Source organism: Pteropus vampyrus, unplaced genomic scaffold (genome assembly GCF_000151845.1).
Source record: "Pteropus vampyrus isolate Shadow unplaced genomic scaffold, Pvam_2.0 Scaffold101, whole genome shotgun sequence".
NCBI lineage: Eukaryota > Metazoa > Chordata > Mammalia > Chiroptera > Pteropodidae > Pteropus > Pteropus vampyrus.
Genome location: NW_011888882.1, coordinates 4,891,933 through 4,911,683, shown reverse-complemented (window position 1 = coordinate 4,911,683; position 19,751 = coordinate 4,891,933). Strand labels below are relative to the sequence as shown.

At 34.8% G+C, this 19,751-nt stretch overlaps 1 protein-coding gene across 1 annotated transcript in view; it reads left to right on the top strand.

The window, feature by feature from the left end:
- Positions 1-19,751, top strand: part of SLC16A10 (solute carrier family 16 member 10) — a 92,441-nt gene that overhangs the window by 53,040 nt on the left and 19,650 nt on the right. Inside the window, exons 2-3 of the mRNA XM_023533382.1 lie at positions 7,123-7,267; positions 10,838-11,297. Coding sequence (XP_023389150.1) covers positions 7,123-7,267; positions 10,838-11,297 — 605 coding nt within the window. The remainder of the gene's footprint in view (positions 1-7,122; positions 7,268-10,837; positions 11,298-19,751) is intronic.

The following is a 19,751-nucleotide window of genomic DNA, read 5'->3' as shown; positions in this document are numbered from 1 at the left end:
GATTCTTTTCAATTTTTTTGACTATTAGAAATAAAGCAGCTTATAAACGTATGTATACAAGATTTCATGTGGACATATGCTCTTGTTTCTCTTAGGTAAATACCTAGGAGTAGAATGGCTGTGACATATGGTAAGGGTATTTTAATTTTTTAAAACATTCCTCAACTGTTTTCCAAAGTGGTTGTACAATTTTATATTCCCAGTAGTAGTGTATGACAGTTCCACACTACATCCTCACCAACATTTAGAATAATTAACCTTTTTCATTTTAGCAGTTTAACAGGTGTGTGTGGTTTTTCACTGTTATTTTCATTTACATTTCCTTGATGACTAATCATGTTGAACATATTTTTTATTTGTATGTCATTTTTTGTGAAGTGACTTTTGCCTAATTTTTAATTGGGTTGCTTGGTTTTTATTGAGTTTAGAAAATTCTTTACATGATCTTGATACAAGTTCTGTATTAGAACATAATTTGCAAATCTTTCCTCTCAATTTGTGGATTGTCTTTTCATTTTCTTAACAGTGTCTTTAAAAGAGAAGTTGTTAGTTTTGATAAAGTTTAGTTTATCAATTTTTTCTTATATGGATTATGTTTTTAATGTATCTAAGACATCTTTGTCAAACTCAAGGTTACAAAGATTTTCTCTGTTTTTCTCTAGAAGTTTTCTAGTTTTCTGTTTCACATTTAAGTTTTATAATCCCTTTTGAGATAATTTTTTAAAATATGGTAAGATAGGGATCAAATTGGATTCCTTCCTGTATTTCTGAAGCCCTATTATTAAATGTATATAAAGTTATCATTGTTATATCTTCCTGATGCACTAACACTTTCATCATCATGAAGCATCCCTCTTTGTTTCCAGTAATATTTCTTGTCTTGAAGTCTGTTTTTCAAATATTAGTATAGCCACTCCAGTCTTCTAAGGCTTATTATTTACATGGCATATGTTTTCCACTTTTTAGTTTTCAACTTATTTGTATATTTGTACTTAAAGTGCTTCTCTTTAAACAGGATATAATTGATATTTGAGTTTTTATCCAGTAGACAATCTCTCGTCATTTGATTGGAGTGTTTAGTCTATTTTTATTTAAAGTAATTACTGATATAGTCTCGTTTAGGTCTGACATTTTGCTGTTTGCTGTTTGTCTCATCTGTCTTTTGTTTTTTATTCTTTCTCTTCTGTCTTCCTTTGCAATAATCAAATAATATTTTGTAATCAATTTTAGTATTTCTCTATTGGCTTTTTAGCTATATCTCTTTGCATTAGTTTTTAGTCTTTCTCCTGGGAATACAATAACATTTTTAAGCTACCCAGTGTCTTTTAAGTTAATATGGAATTGCTTCAGGTAAAATATAGGAACATTGGAACAATATATTTTCATTTACTTCCATCATCAGTGCTGTTTTTACCATATATGTATATATATTACATCTATATACAGTGTTATAATTTTGTTTAAACAGTCATATATCTTACAAAGAAACTATAAGGAAAAAGTGTGTGTGTGTGTTTCAGTCCTTGTTTGGACCCAAATTATCAGCTTATATCATTTCCCTTCAGTCTGAAGAACTTTCTTTAATATTTCCTGTAGTGAAAATCTCCTAGTGACAAAGTCTCTCTATTTTTATTATCTGAAAACACCTTTATTTTGCTTTCATTTTTTTTTAAAGCTAGTTTAGCTGGATGTAGAATTCATGGTTGACAGTTTTTCTCTTTTAGCACTCTGACAGTTCCAACATTCCCCATTATTTCTTATGAGAGGCCAATTGATAATGGTGTCATTGTTTTCCCTGGATAAAATAGATAAGTTTTTTCTGGATGCTTTTGAAATTTCCTCTTTCTCTTTGGCATTCAGAAGTTTAATATGATGTGCTTAGGACTGGGTTGCTTAGGGTTTATAACGCTTGAGATTCTTTGCGCTTCTTAGATCTGTAAGTTAATGTTCTACACAAAATTTGTGATTTGGGGAGAGGGGTGGTTATTTCTCCATATATATTTTTCTACTCCTTTCTCTTTCTCCCTTCTTCTAGGACTTCAGCTATACTTACATTGAGCCTTTTGATTTTTATCCCATAGATCTCTAAGACTGTTCATTTTTGTTTAATATTATGTTTCTCTGTTTTTTGATTGGGTAATTTCTGTCTTTAAATTCCCAGTTCCATTCTTATCATTTATCTCCAATCTGCTAGTGAGCCTATTAAATACATTTTTCAGTTATTATACTCAGCACCCCAGTTCCATTTTTTTTGGTAGTTTCTATTTCACTGTTGAGATTCTCTGTCTGTTCATTCAATAAGATCATATTTTACATTTAATTCTTTGAAAACGTTATCCTTTAATACTTCTTTCATATTTTTAAAAGCCATTTTGAAGTCTCTGCTAAATTCAACATCTGAGCCCACTCAGTCCATTAATATGATTACCTATTTCTTTGCATGTCTAGTAATTTTAGGTTGAAACTTGGACATTATAAATTATATTTTGAAGTAACTCTGATTCAGTTTTGCTTCTCCAAGGATTAAGATTTCGTTCATAATAGATAGTTAGCTTATCTGGATTAAAACTGTAAACACTCTCTGTGGTGTGTAGAAGCCAATATCTCTGTTCAGTTCTTACAGCTTTTAGCTGTTTTTCTTTTCTTCAGTGGCTGCTTTTCTTTTGTCTGGCACCTTACTAGTCTATGTAGCACCTGCATAGTTTGTTGATTCTCAAGAAAGCCCACAAACTTGAAATTCTTATTTCTTTTAGTTTCAGTTTTTCAAAAATAAACTCTCCTCCAACTTCTGTTTGTTTTTATACATTTTCCAGTGTGTTTAAATACTTTTTTCCCTGCTATACTATAGTTGTCATCTGCAGAAGAGTTTGCTTGACCACTTCACTTCGATACTATTAACAGAAGTTGATAGAAAATAATTTTAAAACCTCTTCTAAGTGAGATATTATCAGATCACATTTAGGGTGGCAGTAAGATGGTCAAGTACAAGCTACTCATTCCTGAATTTTTGTTTAGTTGCCAAGACAGTTCCATGCCCTGAGTCAAATAATATTTTGCATTTTAATCTCAATTTGGTATAGTAGTGTTGCATTTCATTTGAGGCTATTAGACCAACATTAAGATATTACTGATCAACACTGTCTCAAAAGAGGCCAAGATTGAGTGGAAATGGGGGTTGGAGCTACCAAAAAACGGGCAAAAGAACACTTATCAACCTTAAACTGACTACAATATATTTTCTCTTTGAGTGTTTTCAATTGTAAAAGCTTTGTCCTTCCAGTCATGTACATCTATATAATTGCAACATTTTAATTTTACTTAATATGTAGGAAAATCTTCTTAAATGTTAAATGTGACTACTTCTTTTGAGTAATCTGCATTTTCCTTTGGCAATATACACTGAGAGCTGAGCATTTGTTTTCAATACAGAGTAAGAAACAAAGAGGATCTGGATGGGGAAATTGGAAAGCTTCCTGATATTTTCTAAAAAAAGATTTCACAACCTGGCTTTATTGGATGTCTCTCTCTAAAACATGAAACACACACATATTCAAATAAGGGTATACAAGCACATTCTAAAGCCTTTTTTTACTATATATTTTTTGACATCTATATCTCTTAAGGCATTTAGCAGTCTATGTGGTGTTCTGTTTGGCCTCTATTCGCAAATAAGTTACTAGACTGAAAATAATCGGAAAATAGAGAAATCTCAGTAGCTGAGGATAGTGCTTAGAACATAAATGGTAGAGACCCTTATTCCATTGAAAAAGATTTGTTACTTTAGAGATTTTAGGAAACCCTCTGTGAGTGTTTGGTTGACTTACATAGAGGGATTAGAGCTAGTATGCATTTTTTAAATAAAATTTTACCGTTAGATATACTGACTATATACTTCAGTTTCTCAATTGTTAAATGAACCTAATAATAAGTACTACCTTATAGAGTTTTAAGAATTAAATGAGATCATTGATGTACAAAAATATTTCAACAGCTAACACACTTGAGTTTTTATTATTAATAAAATCACAGTTAGACTTGGAAGAGGTGAATGAGAATAACAGTCTATTTTATTTTTATGGTGCATCTCTTTGGAATGCCAGATTAAAATTTTATAAAAACTAGAATTTTTTCGAGTTTACAATGGGAAATAATTATTCATTCAGGAATTAATTTCTTCTTGAATTTTATCAGAAGATAGATTTAACTTCATCTATTGCTAATTATCATTGTAACAGAATAGGCCACTGGGATTTTAACTAAGGCACTAAGGTACAATAGTGTGAAATTCAAAAGAGAGATATTTCATTTTTGAGAACCAGTTAGAAGCTCTAAAACCCATAAGGATACTTACAGGTCAAGGAAGAACATTTTGTGAGGATTCCTTCAGAAAATTATGCCATGGCTTCCTCCCACCTCATGGGAGAAGTGAGGAGTGCATGATTTTTCACTTAATGTCTTTGAGAGGAGCTCTAAAGGGGCCACTTAGAGAATTCTCAGAATTCTCTTCATTTAGGGGGTCTGAATCCTCTGAGAAATCCAACAAGGAGAGAACTGTAGCTGGGTAACTGCTCCTACAGCAAGAGCTATCCAAGAGATGACTGTGTTGGAATTTGCCTGTACTCCAGTGTTTGTCAGGGCAAAGGAAATATGAATGCTTCCTGCAGATCAGAGGCAGGCCTAGTGGAAGAGAGGGATGGCCTGGAGCTGTTTGATTCTTGCCCCAATAAACTGTGTAGAAGGGCAGTGAGGCTCTCTAACAGTGAGTTTTTTAAGTGACAGCTAGAAAGCCAGGAGGAGAATGACTTATCCACGTCAGTGGAGCTACAGCTAGAAGGAACTCTGAGGAGAGAGTCTGAAGAACCCATGAAAGTGCATCTGAGAAAACAGAGTCATCTTCAAACGTTTTCAGGCAGGCCTTTTGGCAGGACCACTTAAGTTGGAATCTCCTTGCCTTCCTTCTCCCAGTGTACCTCTCTCCTTTGCCTACTTTAAAGAGAATGACAGCTAGGGATGGGGAGAGGAGGTCATGGAAAAGAGACAAAGCTGATTCTACTCTCTTTTCAGCTGGGGCTGGGAAAAAAGATTTGATTACCAAGTGAAGATTGATTTGTTACCTAACATGACCATAGATGTTATTTAACATTGGTTAGAAGAATCATGTGGGCCTGCTGAAGTGGTCACCCAGTGGCAGGGGGACATCCCCCCACCCCTTTGTAAATTTTAAGAGGATAGTCGAGACAAAAATAAAGTTGTATTTGATTATATCCTGCAGTTAGTGCTTGTTCAGTGGACATAAAAATCTGTAAAAATTTTCATACTTGGTATAGTAGTGGATCAGAATCTATAGTAACGCATAAAGAATTGCTTTTATTCTTGAAAGTGCCTTGACTTATATGAGCATTACATGCAATATAAGTATATGCTCTTGGATTTTTTTAATGTCTCCTATTTAGTGCTGGCATGTTACTTAATTGTAAAAGAGCATTTATCCAAAAATAAATGTTAGGATGTTATTCTTCTAGTCTGCCCAGATGGTTTAGATTGTTTCATAAACATGATAGATGACTAAAGTTTTTTGAATGAGATTAAATTATTATGAATTGGCAACATTTTAATAAAAGGCTTAAAAATTCTTACTTCTCCTTAAGCAGACCTTCACTGAACAAACAGCTCTGCACATCTGAGGCTTTGGCTGTGCTAACTCATCTGGTCAATTGCCTCTCTACTGTCCACTTCTGAATCCCCGCCGACCAACACCTAGGTCAAGATTGCATTGTTTGTACAGTCTCTTTATTGTGTTTTAAGATCACAGTCTCCCTTCTTTTTGGTAAGGGAAGAAAGAAAATAGAAACATGGCTGATTAAAACATGATTAAAAAATAACTCAAAATGTAAGAAAATAGAGAAGTAAATGAGATTCTTAGTCTGGTAAAGTTTCATTTGGACCCCATTACTAAGAATTGATTATTTGCATAGTGTCTGGATTTACTTCCTTTGTTGAGGATATAGAGTAATATACTAGTAGATTTTCAGAGCTTGATGTAGCTCTGTTGTTGTTGTTGTTAAAATTCGAAATTATTAAGTGCTTCTATATTAGATACTGAGGTATAAATATATTTTCTCTAATCCTCAGTAATTCTGGAAAGGTATGTATTTGATTCTCTTGCAAGATAAGAAAACAGACTCAGGGAAAGTGACTTCTCCAAGGACATATTGTAATTACAGAGTTGGGATATTTGGATCCAGATCTGTTTGGGGGATTTGGACCCAGACCCATGTTCTCTTAGGTCCTATTAGTTTATTATACTTTTTAAGAAGAATTTGCAGACTTGATATCCTATGAGGTCACTCATTTCTTTGGCACAAAATTATGACTATTGGTACTCAGTATTTGTTTCTATTTTGGTTTTCTTTTGTTTTTGGTTTTTACAGAATCAGGACAGGAAATTATGACTTCTGATTCTTAATTTCTTATTGTGAAAGATAACATACTTTCAGAAAAGAAGGTAATGTATATGTATGCATACTTTTATAAATAAAGTGAATCCCCAATAACTATTATCCTGGTCAACAAGTAGTGCACCTGTCCATGCTTGATTTCCTTAGCTAAAGAACTAAGCCCAGACTCTAGGCAAATGTTTGGTTCTGAACTACTGGACCCAAATGGTTATAATTCTCTTTCCTTCCCCCAGTAATTAACCACTATCCTGACTTCAGTCAGAATTTCCTTGCACTTTGACTCCCTAGGCATGCATTCCTAGACATATCATTATTTTTTTTAAAAATGAATTTCTTTCCATAGATTAGAAGTTGCCTAAAACCATAAAAATCAGGATAGAGATTAATAATTTTGGGGTCATAGAAGAATGTTTGATTTATTTAAGAACACAAACTTTTCAAGAATTCAACATAAATAATTGCTATGCTAACTACAATTAGTATTGGTCAATCCTTTGAGCTATGATGCAGATTTGTTACTTATTCCAACTTTCCCCCATTCGCCAGTCTGAGTAATACTTTTCTGCATTAATATTTTCCTAAATATATAGTATAGATTATGGAATAAGTACAAATATAATTTGCCATGTCATTCATAATATGTCCCCATTTTATCTCTTTACAGCATGGGTAAGTTCTCTCTCCATGGGGATGATTTTCTTTTGCTGCCCAATAGTCAGTGTCTTCACAGACATATTTGGTTGTCGGAAAACAGCTACTGTGGGTGCTGCTATTGGATTCGTTGGACTCATGTCTAGTTCTTTTGTAAGGTAAGGACTTGGTTTCTATATATTGCTTTTCAAGAATTGTTAGATGCCTTAAAGTTTTTCTTTCAGAAATTTTGCTATTTATAAACAAAACCTTTATCATTGCTTAAACCGTAAGCAATATGACTATCCATTGCTATCCATAGCAGCAAATCAGAGCTTAAGAAATCGAATGCTTTTTCTTACAGTGCCTAAGAGTTAGATGTCAATCAGGATATATATATATTCTTTGGAGCCAAGAAAAGTATTTCTCCTTTTGTTTGTTTCTCTTCCCCTAAAAATCCCCAAAGAACTTGAGTTAAAACAGTGAGTTGTCTAAAACAATGGCATTAGTTTAAGGTTAGCTCAGTCTGAGGCCCAAAGGGTACAGTAAGTGGTATGTGGAAGCAGTTGTTCCTCGGCTTGATGTGAAGTATTTTTATGAATGAGATCAAAACTTTGTTATTTATTTCAACTCAGGTAGAGAATTCCTTTGTGCATTTTAAAAAAAGAACATGTTAAAATTAAAAAAGATGGCAAAATAAAGTGTTCAAATACAGCTTAAAGTAAAACTTAATATCAATACACTTTCCTGTGTCTATGAAAAGATGTAGTGCACTGAAGAACTAACTACAAAGAGCTGACGGGCACATTACTGTATGAAGCACCTCTCCCTCCAGTTCCAGTTCTATTAGTAAATCCCCTTGCATTGTTAGAATAACCCTAGTTAGAATAACACTAGTTTAATATGCAGTTCTGGTTACCTGGAGGTGATTAACAAGAAAACCTCCTAAGGCGATTTTCATCCTGTGTCTCTATTTTAGTGATTTATCTTAATTTCTTTCCCCTTTCCCTTCCCTAGCTGTCTTCATGCGCTAGTTGAAAAGCATTATTGAGGTCATTAGGAAAAAAAAAACACCTTACATTTATTGCCCTGATTATTTTTAAATATTTGTGATTTAACCAACAGAATCCTTGGTTTATTAATTTTACCCCAAGCCCACCAACACCCCTTCCTCAACTCTAAAGTGAGCTTCTTTCTTTCACCTAACTTAGACATTTTATTTGGATTCTAAACAATTATTTTTTTTTCCTTGATAGAAAATATATAGTCCATCTTTAATGTACCTTTATGATATTTTTCTTTTAAAGTTGTTTTTTAAAGAAAGTAAAAACAATTTTGTTTGAAAGGAGATTCTGCTTAGGTGGTTCTGTGAGATCATTTATTTTTAGTTCTTTTTTAGCGGTAATACAACATTGGGCTGTTACTGCCTGGTCACATACCTGCTTTGCTCTGGAAGCCTCCAGGTACCCATTGTCAGTACCTGTGGCCCTAGTAGTTGCTGAATGTATTAACATTCAGGCTTTGGTGGAGAGGACCAAGAGGTAGAAAACCCATGTAACTTATTACCTAGTTTGGTAGACAAAACATATATAAAAACTTACTTATAACAAGTAATGTTTTTCAAACCTTGACCATTGAGAAATAAAAATTATGAAATACATTTTACATTGTGACCCAATTCTTTCTCTGCTTTCCGCTGACTGAAACAAAATGTCTTGAAACCATATTTACCTTACTGCTATGTAACGGTCTCACATTTTCTATTCGGTTTCACTGTATAACCTACTGATCAAAAGCTACCAAACTTCCAGAGCAATATATAGAACAAGGGGAAATGTGATATAAATTCCAAGTGTTTAACGATGGACTCACTTTTTCTATAGCTCAAGTTCTGCCTTCTTAGGAAAGCTTTCTCTAGCAACCCCAGGTCACTTCAGTATCCTTTTTGTATCCGTGACTGGTATCTTATTGATTTACTTGCTGAGTTACACTGCACCTATTCACTAGTCAAACTTCAACAATTTGAACCATCTATTATTGAGGTGGAAATTTAGAAGTAAGTGAAGAAGGCTCAGCAGCAGTGAAAATGCCGTCACAAAGCTTATGTACTTTACTCTGTGGGAGAGATACAAAGCTGATCTCGCCCACCATGGTATTTAAAATGGTGTGCAAAAGAATGTTTCCAGTTTATATCGGTGGCTCCCTGGTTTTCCACCTGACAGCTTTACAGTACTGTGGTGTAACTGTATAGAAACTGATGTTCATGATGATACTGTGTTGTCAATACTATTTTTAAAATATATACTTTGAAGAAGGCAGAGAAATGTATAATAGATTTAGATTTTTTTCCTTTAAAATTGTTAAATAAGAATAAATTAGCACCTTAGGTAAGTTGCAATTATCTAGAAAACTACTTATGTGGAAAAATTGATGTAGAATAAATGAAGTATTATATTTTATTCTGTATAATATGGGGTAGATGTCTTGTTTCATTAAGTAGATATGAATACGGCATAGCCCTACCCATAGGGTTAACAGTAGTAATATTTTTTTCACCAAGTACTTGGAACACAGTAGCTGCTAAAGATGTTTATTGAATAAAGAATGGAGATTCAGGAAAGGGTGATCAGAGTGAGGTAAAGCTAATCTGGGAAAGCTTAGCTTGACTGAAAGATGGTGCTAGCTGTGGGTTAATAGAGGAGGAAAGGCATTTGAGAGAGAGGATGGCAAACATGCACTGATTTTATCAGATTCTAGACTTCCTTATGATTGCCTCAGCATTTTGCTAGACTAGTATTATTGTCCAAAATTTAATTATTAACCAATTTTATATTAGTTTCATTAATTAATAGTTTGACTTTACTATGTTGATAAATAGCCTTTTGAATTAGACATTTCAAAAGAAAAAACTTTAGTTTTCTTTTACTCCTTACCTTAATTGTTTCAAAGAATGTAATGATATGATCCTTTACTTTCCTAAGAAATATGTAATTAAGTTATTTGGTTAAACTGTCAAATTCTTAATCCTTTATTATTCTTTTGAGACATAGCCTTAAAGCTTACAAACTAGAATCGCCAATGAACACACTTCATGTAGTCTTTCTGCATTCAGAAATATGATTTGTTATCTTGCACAAACTGAGAAGAGCGCAATATAGGGCGAAGGTTGGTCTGCAGCCCTTAAGCCAGCAGCATTGAGACACAACTGCTTTTCCATGCAGATGCTCCTGACATAACCTTGTGGGAGAAACGTAAAATGCAGCCTTTCCTTTGACTAGATTGCTTAGTAAGTGCCTGGGAAAACCACATAAAATAATGAGCTTTCATAGTTAAATGACCAAAAAAACTTTTATAGAGACTAAATTTTTTTGTTTGTCAGTTTAATTACTGCCGGTTTTACCGAGGCCCTTCCTGGCACTGTCTTTTACGAGTCGTGGCAGGCACACCAGCTCTCACCCAGGGCTGCGTGGTTCACCTGAAATCCACCGAAGGAGGAGGAGGAACAAAAATCACTGACGACCTTAATAGTAGTTTTTCACATACTTGAGGCATTTTTATTATCTATTCGGCTCACATTAAAATATTTTTAGCACTATATTCTTGGTTTATTTTCATCTGTTTTTGGTTAAATTTTATTTGTAGAAAATACACTGACTAACTAAGACCCACTTTTATGCTAAGGTTTTATTCTACCAAGCACATGATATAAGTAGTGAAAGTTGCTTTCCATCTTTTTTATCTTTACACAGTTCCATCGAACCTCTATACTTTACCTATGGAGTCATATTTGCCTGTGGCTGCTCCTTTGCGTACCAGCCTTCATTGGTCATTCTGGGATACTATTTCAAGAAGCGCCTTGGACTAGTGAATGGCATTGTCACCGCTGGCAGCAGTATCTTCACAGTTTTGCTGCCTTTCTTTTTGAGGGTTCTGATCAACAACGTGGGCCTCTTTCACACACTGCGAGTGCTCTGCATCTTCATGTTTGTTCTTTTTCTGGCTGGCTTTACTTACCGACCTCTTGCTACCAGTGTCAAAGAAAAAGACAGTGGAACCAAAGGAGGCAAGAGATTCCCCCTCTTTTCTAGAGAGTTCAGTCCTCCAGGAAAAATTTTCAATTTTGCTGTCTTCAAGGTGACAGCGTACGCCGTGTGGGCAGTTGGAATTCCCCTTGCGCTTTTCGGATACTTTGTGCCTTATGTTCACTTGGTGAGTATGCTTCCTTTTCTTTGCTGGCAACAGATATTGTTTTATACAGGAAAACTTCTTAGAAGAGCAAGATGGATCAGGTTAAAGTTGGTCTTGAACATTATGCTCGCTGCAATTCAGGAACTCTTGAAGTTCAAGGCCTCTTAAGACAAGGTCAACACATCCATTAAACAGAGGACACGTGTCATGGTGTGCTCTGGTATTTTAAAACTCACCAAATCTAAACAAACAAAAACAACTTTTTAAAAAAAGGAACAAATGACACCAATACAGAAGACTTGATAGGTCATTGTTGCTTCAAGTGACGTACAAATCATAATCAGGGACAAAGATGGCGCAATGATTTTGTCAGCATCAATAAATTTTTTCAACAAAAGGGTGAAGAAATTAGGTAAATAGTAAGCCAATGGCCTTGACACAAATAAGCATTACATCCACTTGTGGGGTACTTCTGGGAAATGGGAATTCTATTCAGAAGATTATTTGAGAAAACTTAGCAAGTTCCAAATGAGGGGAAAGTGTAAGGGTTTTATAGGAAATTAGGGTTTCAAGTGCTCAAGCAATTTATATTTATCATTATTTCAAGGCAGATTTCAGCCTCTTTATACTGAACCAGATTTGCTCAGAAGTGTTTATGTTTCTTTTTTTCTTACTGTTGTGGTTGAAAGTGTATTTACACTTCAACATAGTTTATAAACAAAAATTATACTAGGGCAAATTTTTTTTTTGTATGTATACTGTGTATGAACCTGGATCTTTTCTAACTTTCGGTCTATGTATGGGCGTTTGTACAGTTTTTCTTTACTTAAAGTTTTGGTGAAAGTTTTTAACTGAGTTCAAAGAATTACTGAGCTCAAGGAGTCAGCTAGTAAACTGTAACACTGTGAGTTCCTATGCTCAGTTTAGAAAGGAATTAGGTCAAAGAAACATGAAGAGAGATGGTAGATGTGTCCTGGATCTAAGAATAATTTTGATTTCTCGATTCTCCTTATTCTCTTTTCGCCAGGTGTGTTGAGGAAGCATCTGTCATGATTAATGGGGAGACAAGGAGAAGGACTAGTTTTTAGTACTCTGAGCCACTTAGTGTTCTGCAGAGAATGAGGTACTAGGAAAATGACCTACTATGTGACCCTTGTCACATATGCAGTATGTGGCTACCTCTTGATCTAATAGTCCATTTTCACACATTTAAGAGGGCATATCTGAACTGTGAAAAGCCATTTTTTTTTGGACTATAGATCCATTGTGGAAGGATCAATTTTACCAACTATCTCTTCCATAGCTTCCGTAGTTAAGATAACATTTGTTGTGTTCTTCTCAAGGCTGAGTAGATTTTTCTTAATTCTCTTTGGTACTACAAGGTGAACACACCCAGAGAAATTAGTATCTTAGCTTTGCTAATACCAGACATTTACAGAGGACAAGTAGTAGGTGATCGTCTAGTTATTGCTGGTAATATATTTATAATTTGGAAATTAATTTAACATTTTTTTATTTGACTGTCGCAATAAATCTGTGGAGTAGGTGAAATAAGTAATATTAGCATATGTTTTACAGACTGGAAAACAGATCCATCATTAACAAAAACCAAGAATCATGTAGCAGCAGAGCAGGGGTTGGTTCCCTTCCACTGTGCTTACCTGGTAGCAGATCTAGTCCTCTTACTTTGGAGTGGGCCAGTTGCTTGGATACACCACCAGATATGTCCATCTTATTTGGGGTGGGGGTAATGAGTATGCCTAAGGAAATTTAATGTTATTGATTTTTTTTCTTGAAAGTTAATCAAATTCACAGTGAGTGACAGCAGTGCTATAGATGCTGTTGTCATCAGGAGGCCGTAAATCAGGAAGTGACAGAACTGTGAGGCCTCTGTTAACTCCGACAACAAACCAGGCCTTTTTCACGCTCTCCCTCCTTCCAGGCATGTTTTCTTTACAAAAGGTGTCGATATTTTTCATTTGGGATTTTCTCTTTGTCTCAAATTTTTATGGCACCGGAAGCCACATTGGGGGGGAAACACCAGACAGTTAAATGCCATGCAGGCTGTTTAAACCTTGTGTTTGATTAAACTCCTTACTGGGTGTTGAAGGGCATGCACATTTAAGACATAAGAACTTGTCCTGAAGGAGTATCGAATCCAGTATTGTAATAAAGAACTTGTACATACATTATCTTATTTAATATTCAAAACAATACAGTGCCTGTGACATATCATCTTCATTTCATGGATGAGAAGACTGAGACACTGAGAGATTTTAAAACTTGTCCAAGATCTACAGAGATAGTGACTGATAATTAGGGTAGCACTTTCATGCAAGAGGCAGTATGGTATAGTGGGTAGAGGTAAAGGCTCTGAAGTAAGACAGACCCGGTTCAAATCCTGGTTTTGTCCCTTACTAGTTGTACAACCTTGGGTAACCTCTCTAAGCATTACTTTCCTCATCAATAAAATATGGATAAACTCAATTTTGCAAAATTGTTGTAAGGATTAGAGAAAACATTTGTAAAACATCTATACAGTTCTGGTATGAAAATGAGTTATTTTAAGACAATGCGATTGCTGATTGAGTGCTTTATGGGAGGACTATATAGAGTCAAAGGAAGGAGACGATATCCATTTGGAAAAGTGATTAGTAAAAACTGGAATTGGGCCTTGAGCATGAGATTGGGTGTTAAAACCAGATCCTTAATCAACTAGGGAAATAAATTATTTATGTAGGTCTTCTTTAAAGATTCAAAGCTACAATTAAGTGCTGTCATGGTTATGTTAAAAATTCTAAGATCTTGTTTATTAAACTATACTTGATGAATTGAGAGAGAATATGTATCCTTTATGGCAATTCTTGCTGTCAAAGCAGGATTGGAGGTTTTATCTTTCAGTAGTTGACTTTTAAAAATGAAGAATCATATTGCCTCTTGGAAGCTGTCAAATGATCTCTTTTGGGCCTACCCACTTCTAATCTCTATTGTAAGGGTACAATTCTTACAGATCAATTTAGGTGAGAAGTAAATTTCTAATAACCATTTCTATCTAATAGCAGATACTTTAGTTTTTGTGATTTGCCCCCTTTACCTGAGAGTTTTGTTTTGTTTTCTGAATTAAGTTTTTATGGCTCTTCCTTACCCAATTTTTCTTCATTCGCTTCCAGAATCATAACATTCTCTCAGTTTTCCTTCTCCTCCATCACTCCTTAGTTTCTTTGCTCCTTTTTCACACTGAATATCAGTGTGTCTCGGGGCTTGCCCCTCGATCGTTTATCTATTCATTCCACTGGTAGTTTCATATAAGTAATTTATTTTCTCACCATTTTAACCTTTAAAATTCTCTGCTTTGATGACATGGTGATGTTTCACATTTTGTACTTATAAGACATGATGGTTTATTCATAGTTATTAAACACTTAACAAATAAACTCAGTGAACTTCAGAATAATTGAATAACACTAATGCTGTCTTTTGATGGAGGAAGTTGATGTGTTTGCTTTAGACCACAGCTTTATATGCATATGTGTAAGTTATAACCTGATAAACAGAAATATCTGTGTGTCTCTCATTATTGTAAATATATAGAAGGAGGGAAAAAGAACTTTTAGTGGCCATCCCCATTATTAACAAGGAAAGTTAGAAAACTGGCATCTGCCCTACTGTGTAGCAACTGAAAATCTCAAAGAGCATAGGGTAGTGTAATAGGATGAGGATGCAGGAACCATAGCCAGACCAGAAGTCTACATAGCTTTAGTAAGAGCACTGACCACAGGGCAGTATGTAACTTTTCTCAGGGGCATGAAATACTCCATCCTCAATCTGAGGATGATAATTTAGATTTAATTGCTTTACATCTCTCCACCACTACCTACCTTTGAAAACAACTCTTTAGTACCTGTATTCTTTGACTCCATAACATATAATAGTTGGGCAGTTTTAGTTGCTAAGCTTTAAACCCACATAGTTCTCTATCAAAGGGAAGATGACTTACTCATGTGTTGAAATCTGCAGAAGAGATGTTTATTAGCTTGTTTTCAAAAACCTTTGTGATAAGATTTAGTGTGTCAGTTTTATGGCAGATACTAATGGACTGTTCTCAAAAGCAACTTCGACTTGGTAGCAGGATCTCATTTGCCTGACGCTGTGATTAAAGACACAGTCATCTGCCTGCTGACAGGGCAATTAAGTAGACGCCAAGTCCAGTTGTAGTTAGGAACAAACAACTTGTATTTTTAAACTAAGAATGAAATTTTGAGGCAAACAAGTCAGTAAGCGTGGCATGTAGTGCCTAAAGATATTTTATAGCTTTAATTAATGTCAAATGCTCTCATAGGTCAATAATGGAATGTATTGTTAGATCTCACTAGCCAGGGCACCTCTGTTCATGTTGTGGTCAAAGCAGGAATAGTGCTCCAAGCCTAGAGCTTAGGGCACTGAGACATGTAAATGGGAATAGCATATATGCTTTCATGTCTTTGTGGTTTCCTCAGAGGGAGACTCAATGGTGTGTGAAAATTTTCACAAAAATCCTATAATAACCATCACAAAGATGAGCGTGATAAGTATAATAAATAACTACATATTTAGAGCTAAGGAAACTACTCTGCTAAGCTATGCTCATTCAAGGTCACTCACTGACTTATACTCAGAGCTGGGATCTGAACGCAGGTCCTGGACTCTAAGTCTCATGTTCTTTTTATGAAAGAGTCTGCTCTTCCACTTCAGAGATAAGATGCTGCCTGTTATCAGCCACACTGTCCTTAGACTAAAGTTTTTTTTGCCTTGCAAGTTTCCCTTCTGTTCTCTCGGGGTCCCTCTCGGAAATCTCAGTTAGTTTGGGTTCCGAAAAGACTTTATTTAGAATTTGACTTAAGGAGGTTTGTCAAAAATACCAACAGATTTGGACATTTGACTAAGTAAGGATCACAGATTATTATGAAACAATACTTAATTATATATTTGACCAAAGTGACAATAACTGATTTCAAAGACAAATACAGAAGGTTATCTCTTACTATTGAGATTTTCTTAAATAATCGAACATGATTAAGACAAACGCAGAAAATTATTTCGATAAAACAGAATTTTGCTTTCTTGGCAGATTAATCAAAAAGAAAAACCTTTAGCAGTTGAAGGAAAATTAAGTTTTGGTTTTACATAAGTATGCCCTTGACATTAAATCTTAATTTAAAAAAATCCTTATAATAACAATTCAATTTTTAGCCAGCTTAATTACACAAGGTAAAATTCTCTTTCTTTCTCCAACTTTTTGTGTATATTTAGTTTTTCCTTTGTACAAAATTATTTAGTTTAGACAAAATTATTCTCATTTCCCTTAACAAAAATGCATCTTCATTTCTCATACCTTTTCATAGCTAAAAACACATCCTAATTTCCTTGGGGTCTGAAAGGCTAGGGGCTTGGCTCTGGGTAGAACCTTCCACAACTCAGTTGGCCTCAGGAAGAATCTTCTAACCAGCTCAGCTGGATCCTGGTAGAATGGTTTCCCCATCTCAAACTGACTTGCCCTGTAAAGGAAAACCATTTAGATCAGGAGCCGAACTCAGAAGAGAGCAGGGTGAAAACCCAAGAGGGACTTACCAATGGCCTGAGTGGAAATAGCAAGAAAGACAGCGAACTCAAAATGGGTTTGCGGGGACTGCGCCAGTGTTTCTCATCGTCCCGGAATGCCGTCAGAAAATCATTCTGGTTCTGAAGCTGCCACCACATCTGGTAAAGAACAGTTACTGTATATTGGACCAGGACTAGGCTGCTGAGTTGGCTTCTCCTGTTGCTTCTGACCTCCGGTTCACTTTCAAGTTCTGACAGAAGAAAAACCCTGGGGCCTATTACATGTTCCCAGCATGGTTTCAGAGTTTTAGAAACATTTTTAAATTGATTGACAATGGAGTTGTGTAATCTGAAGAGCTGCCCTATCAACTCTGTCCTCTTAGCATTAAAGAGGTAGATTAAAGAGGTAGAGTTAACATTTTAATTTTGTTTATAGCCTGGAGGCTAACCACTGAAGGCTAAATACTAGAGGCTAAAGGTTTCATTTTCTCCCTCCTTCCCATCTTTTCTTTTTTCTTTTTATTCTTGGATTTGGCCTTTTATTCTAATTATCTTTATATTGATTGTTACTTTAACATTTATTAGCTATGCATAATGTTTTGGTACAGTAGTCCCCCCATTATTCTTAGGTGGATACATTCCAAGACCCCCACTGGATGCCTGAAACCAGGAATAGTACCAAGCCCTGTATACGCTATGTTTTTATCTATACATACATAATGTATAGATATAAAATTTAATGTGCAAATTAGGCACAGTAAGAGGTAAATAGTAACTAATAATAAAATAGAACTATTAGAATAATACACTGTAATAAAAATATGTGAATGTAGTCTTTCTCAGCAAACTAGCACGAATTTCTTTTTTCTTCATCATTTCTACAGATTGGGTTTTTATTGTGTATGTTAGCAACCTCAACATACCATCTTCATAAGAAATGTCCAAACCTATAGAGAATTTTTACAAGAGTTTATCTGAATCAAAACTGACAAAAAGTGCCTGGAAGCAAAATCTCATATGGTTTGAGAATGACCGTTTTTGTGGTTTTTCTTATACATTTGAAAATTAAAGATGGAACTGTAAGGAAGATTAAATGACAGCGGGAGACAGCAGTTGAAACTGCAGACAGTAGGGGACTGCTGTACTTTGCACAGTAAAATGTAATCGTATTGCTTTTTCACCAGGATTTTCTTATTAATTTTTGTTTTTCTATTTTTCACTTAAAAGTAGGCTTATGAAATTTCTTTGACACAGGATATTTCTTTGCATAGCATATTCATTTAAATATCAGAATTTATCATTTGAGATTGACAATGTGCTGATGATATGCACTCATATAACCCCTATGTACATTTCTTGTTTTTTGTTTGTTTGTTTGTTATGTGGTCTAGAAATGTTTTGTTCATTTATTCATTTCGTTCATTCATTTCCTTCTCAACAAACTTCCAAAAAGGGTATGAAGGTATCGACTTCGCATATACATTTTCTAATTCAACTCTCACAGCAACCTTTTATGAGGAAAGCAGCATTGATACTGGCTCTCCCTCTAATAGATAAGAATGTTGAGGACCAGAGAGGTTTTATTTTGCTCAGGGTTGCACAGTAAGTGGCAGGAGTGTTATTAGATTAGAATTAGAACGGCTTATTTCATTCTGTTCCTATTTTTTTCTTGCATGTGTGAGACTTCCTATAATTACAACTAAGTTGAACAGATTTAAGCATTCATTCAGTAAGTATTCACTGGCATTCTAGGTGTGGGGACGCAGTGGTGAGAACAGATGTAGTCACTGCTCTCACAGAACTCAATAAATAAATAAAAATATGAATAAAGAAGGCAGTTTTCAAATAGTGGTGTTTTCTTTGAAGGAAATAAATGAGGTGGAAGGTGATGGTGGGAGGTAACTTCAGTTTGGGAAGTCAGGGACAACGTCTCCGAGGAGGTGACAGTAGGGCATTCTGTGGGTGAAGAGCAATATCAGCTATTTGGAAGATAGAAAAATAAGACAGTTTCCTAATACCTGTGGGAAGCATATGACATAGACTGTCTCTAGCTTCTATCATTAAGGCCAGCCACCAGTTGATGAATTTTTATTCAGCTTATTTTTTATCTTTATATTTTATTAAAATCTACATGAAAATTAAAATCTGTTAAAAATTTAAAATTCTTGTATAGGATCCAAGCATCGCTTTTTCTTCAGATACTTTATTCACTACTTATGTCTTCTAATAATACACTGCTATGTCCTCTCAGTTCTCGTGCAGTTATTACATGAACGATTAGACGTCTTCTATCCTTCACTTTATCCCTTTTTTCAGATTTTTTTTCGATGGTGCCTGTGCTTTTCTTGCTTTTCTAACCTTGCATTTATTTCCCTGCAGATCTCAACATCTGCTGCAAATTGACTACTCAGGTTAGTGAAAATTTGCCCATTTATCAGTTTTGTGCTGTAGGCAGTATTCACCAGCATTCTCCTACTTTAGATGAATAAGGATCCTATCTTCTCTGGCCACTAGTGGCTCAGTAATGGTGGAGTTAAATATCTATAGACCACTCTCATCAAACAAGCTAGTTTTCTTTTTTGAGTATTTTTTTTTTCAAATTGTAAGATACTATCGTAGGAACTTGATAGGAGGACGGGACATAATTAATGCATAAGAAATTTAGAAAACTAACCATTTACAAATAACTAAACAGAAACAGAGCTGTTGCTTATAGTAAGGCTGAGTAAGTTTGTCACATGTTCCAAATTATATTTAGTTAGCCAAAATTAAGTATAGGTAATTCAACGGGTTTTTTTTGTTTTTTTTTGTTTTTAAAGGAATAATGCATGGTTTATTCAGACATGAAAATTATTTCTAGAATATAGGTCCTAAACCATTAAAAGATTTAAAATTCGC